Source organism: Aethalodelphis obliquidens, unplaced genomic scaffold (genome assembly GCF_003676395.1).
Source record: "Aethalodelphis obliquidens isolate GAN/ISIS:26980383/991018 unplaced genomic scaffold, ASM367639v1 scaffold72, whole genome shotgun sequence".
NCBI classification, from domain to species: domain Eukaryota; kingdom Metazoa; phylum Chordata; class Mammalia; order Artiodactyla; family Delphinidae; genus Aethalodelphis; species Aethalodelphis obliquidens.
This window is the reverse complement of record NW_020838016.1, coordinates 10,060,465-10,066,435: the sequence shown is the minus strand read 5'-3', so window position 1 is coordinate 10,066,435 and position 5,971 is coordinate 10,060,465. Positions and strand designations below refer to the sequence as shown.

Sequence of the window (5,971 nt, the reverse complement as noted above, 5' to 3'; positions counted from 1 at the left end):
AGTTCCTTTTTACTTGGACTTGTCAAGGTATAGCCAGGACACCTGTTTTGGCTGGCATCAGAGAGCTTTCGGGAACACCACTTCAAGGCAGCAGCTGACTTTGTGCCTCATGTGCGGTGGGAGACGCGTGAGAAAAGAGAAAAGCAGAAGTCACAAAGACTTTCCGAAAGACATGGGAATGTTATAACAGATCTTTTGACTTTATAAAATACTGAGTGTTTTAAAGAACACCATCTTTTATCATAGCCAGTCTCATCACTCTTAGTCATCAAGATAAATGTTATTCCATCTAGCCAGAGTTTTTTCACTTTCATTTAGAGTCAATTCCATTATTTCATTTGATGTGAACTTTCTATTATTTCTCCCGATTATGTAAGTGAGCTGATTATGCAACTAAGAGGTTGGTAAATATGGGGCTTATTATAAGATCAACATTTTTCTACAGCTCAAGTTGTTTATGAAGTAACAAAGAGAATAGAAAAAAAATTTTTTTTTCCAGTCTGCCCTGGATTCAGTTTTATCATTCCCAGGTTTGATTTATAAATGGCTGAATCTTAATCCCTTTTACAAATTAGCCTGGATCCTTAGTCCAGATGTGAAAGAAAATTAGGTTTTGCTTTAAAACAAGGCTGGGCTTCCCTGGTGGCGCAGTGGTTGAGAGTCTGCCTGCCGATGCAGGGGACACGGGTTCGTACCCGAGTCCGGGAAGATATCACATGCCGCGGAGCGGCTAGGCCTGTGAGCCATGGCTGCTGAGCCTGTGCATCCGGAGCCTGTGCTCCGCAACGGGAGAGGCCACAACAGTGAGAGGCCCACGTACCGCAAAAACAAAAACAAGGCTATAGACAGTGGCAAAACAAAATACTAGTTAAGTAACTACGGCAAAATCTCATTTATTTAAAATCCATTAATAAGGAATTTGTGATAGTTCAGAAAGGCTCGAGACCCAAGTGTACCTTTGGTCTAGTTGTGTAAGAGTTTGCTAAAGCAGTTATTAATGGAAAACACTTTTTTTCAAAGAGAAAGCGGAAACTTCTAAAGGGACTGTTTCTAGTACCTTTAAGTAATTTTAGACATTTACAATACTGAATGGTTTCTTAGTTATAAATAATTCTTATCCATAACTTAAGTCCTCTGAGCCACCACTAAGTAAATCTTCCTTGACGTACCTACAGGATTTGTTATAGTGATGAAGGTGGCCTTTCACTTATAAAATGAACATGAAAGGCTTTCCTCAAATCAGACTATCCTTCCCTACTAGTTTCTTCTGAGCAAATCAGGTTGTTGGATGTTCTGCTTTAAGTACACAAGATCCAGAAGCAGCTTGCTGGGTTCAAATCTCCCTTCTGCCAACTGGGCATATTATTCACCGTTGTGGTGCTTCCACCTCCTTACCTGCAAAATGGGAAAAATAATAATACCTAAAAAATTTTAAAACTCTAAAGCACTTAGAACAGTGCCTAGTTCCTTAAAGGTTAGCCCTTGTTGCCATGACACTATACAGCAGGTCAGTGATGCAAGTCAGACTCAGTCACATCCCCAAGGCATCACTAAGAGAAACTTCCGTGAAATGATAAACATTTTACAGGAGGCAGGTTTTTTAGCCCCTCTTTTCACAAGGCTTACGGGCATATTTTCACAGCGCAGTGCATCACAACTGTTTTCCATTCTTCAGTCTTCCTTCCTTCTGGGCTCCAGCCACCCAACTTACCCTGCCAGGTACTTCTGCTAAATTATGCATAAGCTTTTTCCAAGCCACCCCTCCGAGTCTCTACGAATTCGTCTCCGTTCTCTTTTCAGTTAGGGCTAGAACGCACCTCCTCCTTTTAGTCCTCCGTCATCAACGGCCCCCACTTATGATCAGCCTTTGACTCAGGCGCAGCTCTGCTTGGGAACCCCTTCTTAATAAATTCCTCAGATCGTTACAGGCTTTCTGAATCGCCTGGTCTTCACCTGAAAATTTTCATTAAAACGTGGAGTTTGAGCAGCCCGCTCTTAGTTGTAGGACTTTGGGCTCCAAACAAAATTCCTAGTTAAAGACACAAGAACAGGAGCACGGGTGAGCTGCGGCCCCCGAGGCCTGGTGAGCGCGACCACAGGCCAGTTTAGAGGACCGTTCGTTTGGACCGGACAAGGACGAAAGGAGGTTAGTGACGCACCTGAATAAGTCCGCTAGACGAAAGGAGACAAACTAATGCTTGATATGGTGCTAAGAGTGAGGACCGCGCACGCGGGCGCGCGCACACACACGGAAAGAGAGGAGCAGTCCCAGGTATCTGACAGTGACACGCCCCGATCCAGACATGGCCTCAAAGGCCCCCGATTTCCGGAGCGCCCCCGCCCCCTCCGGAGATTACTGTCAGCGCATCCCTCCGCCCTGCCCCGGCTCAGGCGCGCCGGCTGCGCTCCTCTCCCCTCCCCCCGCGGCCGCAGCTCCCCGCCCCCAGCGGACGCGTTTCTCCAGTGTCCTCTCGAACGCCCGCGTGGCTGTCGGGTTTCGAATCCCCGCGCCGACCCTCGCCCTCGGCGCGGGCTGCTGAGTCGCGGGCGCAGCCTTTGGTCCCCCGCATCAATCATTAACGGGCCAGCTCGGGCTTCTGCGACCCGAGGGAGGGGGGATGGTACGGAACTCGAGCCCAGGGACAACTCTATCCCCCGAGGCCGCCGCGAAACACTAGCCAGAGAGGCCCCCGCCCTCCCCCAGTGCGCCCGTCCCTCCCTCCCTCCAGCGCCTCAGCTCCCACATCCCCGCCTCCCGCGCCGGGGGCGGCTGCTGCTGCTGCGCCCGCACCGCGCGATGCCCAGTCACCGCAGCAGCGCCGCCGTCAGCCGCGCCGCCACCGCCGCTGCAGCAGCGCGGGCGGCCGAGAGCCGGTAGCAGGGAGCCTGGGGAAGGGGCCGCCGAGCCCCGTGCGCTCCTACCGGTCGCTACGCGGCTGCGAAATCGATGACTATTTTTATTTACTTATTTGTTTATTTTTTAGGAACGGCTGCTCCAAGGCTCAGGTCTTCTCGTGAACCTGCAGCGACGCCCCCGGCGCGTGCACAAAGGCTCCGACGGCAGCCGGCGGGGACTGGCGAGCGCGCCGGAGCCGGCGCCAGAGGTCGCCTGTGCGCGCCCTAGCCAAGCCCCGGGCACCATGCCGCGGCGCCTGCAGCCCCGGAGCGCGGGCACAAAGGGCCCGCCCGGCACGACCGCGGCGGCTTCGGAGGCCGCCTCACGCCCCCACCCCTCACCCTCCGGGGACGCTCCGGCCTCCGCCAAGCCGCTGCTGCGCTGGGACGAGGTGCCCGACGACTTTGTGGAGTGCTTCATCCTGTCGGGCTACCGGCGGCTGCCGTGCACGGCGCAGGAGTGCCTAGCCTCGGTGCTGAAGCCTACCAACGAGACGCTGAACTTCTGGACGCACTTCATCCCACTGCTGCTGTTCCTGAGCAAGTTCTGCCGCCTGTTCTTCCTGAGCGGCCGCGACGTGCCCTTCCACCATCCGTGGCTACTGCCGCTGTGGTGCTACGCTTCGGGCGTGCTGCTGACCTTCGCCATGAGCTGCACGGCGCACGTGTTCAGCTGCCTGTCGCTGCGCCTGCGCGCAGCCTTCTTCTACCTGGACTACGCGTCTATCAGCTACTACGGCTTTGGCAGCACTGTGGCCTACTACTACTACCTGCTGCCCGGCCTGAGCTTGTTGGACGCCAGGGTGATGACCCCGTACGTGCAGCAGCGCCTGGGCTGGCACGTGGACTGCACGGGCCTCATTGCCGCCTACCGCGCGCTCGTGCTGCCCGTGGCCTTCCTGCTGGCCGTGGCCTGCACCGTGGCCTGCTGCAAGAGCCGCACCGACTGGTGCTCTTATCCGTTCGCGCTGCGCACCTTCGTCTTCGTCATGCCCCTGAGCATGGCCTGCCCCATCATGCTCGAGAGCTGGCTCTTCGACCTGCGGGGCGAGAACCCCACGCTCTTCGTGCACTTCTACCGCCGCTACTTCTGGCTGGTGGTGGCCGCCTTCTTCAACGTGAGCAAGATCCCCGAGCGCATCCAGCCGGGCCTCTTCGACATCATCGGCCACAGCCACCAGCTCTTCCACATCTTCACTTTCCTCAGCATCTACGACCAGGTGTACTACGTGGAGGAGGGCCTGCGCCAGTTCCTTAAGGCGCCGCCGGACGCGCCCACCTTCTCGGGCACCGTGGGCTACATGTTGTTGCTGGTTGTCTGCCTGGGGCTGGTCATCAAGAAGTTCCTCAACAACACCGAATTCTGCGGTAAAAAGTGAGCCTCCGCCTTGGAGGAGGCTGCCGGCTCGCTCACCTGTTTGCTTGAAGTTTCTGTTGTTGGTTTGTTTTCAAGTTTTGTTGTGTTTCCTTCTTTGCTCGAGGAGGGTGCTGCAAAACCACAGGGAAAAAGTTCAGTGCGACAAGGGCTTTGGGAGAGTGCACTCAGTGCACTTAGGGCTTTGGGAGAGGGAGGTGGGGCAAGCAGGAGGGAGAGGGCGGCTGGTTCTTGCCCCTGGAAAAAATGCAGGTGGTGTCTGTGACATCCAGGGATTCTTCTAAGGCAGCGCGAATAGAACCCCACATAAACCCCCAACCAGTTCGATCTTCCAGTCGTCTTCTCTGCCAGAGGTAATAACGAGCAGCCCTTGTGAGGTCAGGCATGCAGTAAAGAGGGTAAGTAGACAGAATCCCTGGGTACTTCCGTTTCAGTGTGAGGAATGCTTGGATTTGTCAAAGAATAGAGCTTTGTAGGAAAAGAGCACAGAGACACTAACCCAGGGCTTAACCTGCTAGAAAATGCATGGAATGTGAACACACGTTAATTATTTCAAAATGTTTCTTAGATGTTAGTTAAATAGTAATATATACAATGATTTTTCATAATTTATCGAAGCCTGTGATCTGCACTGAATTTTCTTTATCATGTAGTTTGGAAACTTGCAGCTCTTCTGCGTTGCATATACTTGAACTGGACATCAGGGCAAGCTGCTTGAGAGTTCTCAGCTACTTTTCTAAACAGTATTTTTTGAAGGCCTGTGTGTGTCATGATACAACTGTGAATTATTCTACCTTAGGGACTCTGGTTAAACTATTGGGAAGGAGCTAAGTGGTTTGTATAGGTCCCAGATTGCTATTTACTTATGTGTTCCACAAAACCCATCCTGTTTCTCGGTTTTGTTTTTAATCTTATTCTCTCTTTCTCTACTGGTTCAAATTGCCACTGGAATAAATGTGCCTTTTGAAGCAATGCCCAAATGACTGGTCCTCAAACATAGTTTCTTGCATGGGGAGAGCAGTAGGTGTAAGCTTTTCTTACTTTATTGCAAATCAAGGTTTAACATTCTCTTCAGGAGGGAAGGAAGATGGTATGGGTTGTAAGTTTTTGGTAGGACCAGTAGTGGCTTCCTAGGACATGCAGAGCATTTGGCTTCTCTTACAAGGAGAAGAAATCAGCCTACTAATGAGGCTGTGGTTCCTAATGCTGCCATCGGGGAAGGTGAAAGGACACTGTTCTAGACTGAGCCCGTCTAGCCTTGCTTAAAATTAAAATCGTAGTATTCAGCAGTAAATATGGCAGTTGTAATATGAAAGTCAGGAGTATGTTGCTTGAGTTATAGCTGAAAATTTTGAGTTAAATAAGATGACCTTTGCCTAGTTAAGCACTGAATTCTCATTTGGATCCAGACTATGGAAATGAATGGCGGTCACCCTAAATCGTTGAAAAATTAGGGAAACACGCTCCTGAGATCCTATCTGACAGCCACGTTGGCCAGTGTTACTTAAGACATTTCTCATAAACGTTATCCTGGACTTGAGATAGCAGCTCTAGACTAACACACACCACTGAGGTGGCTTATTTAAATACTTATCACACTTCTTGACACGTCCTTCGGGTGAAGAGCCAGATAAGTCATTGAATGGGGAAGTCTTGACTTCATGGTATAATTTAGATCAAGGACAGAAGGTAGATGAACAC

General features: G+C 51.4%; 1 protein-coding gene across 1 annotated transcript; it reads left to right on the top strand.

Annotated features, from left to right (window-relative positions):
* The first annotated feature begins 2,810 nt into the window (after positions 1-2,810).
* PAQR9 (progestin and adipoQ receptor family member 9) lies at positions 2,811-5,250 on the top strand. Its single transcript, XM_027091618.1, has one exon. It carries the CDS (start codon positions 3,141-3,143, stop codon positions 4,272-4,274), a length of 1,134 nt encoding a protein of 377 aa, XP_026947419.1. The 5' UTR covers positions 2,811-3,140; the 3' UTR covers positions 4,275-5,250.
* The last annotated feature ends 721 nt before the right edge of the window (positions 5,251-5,971 follow it).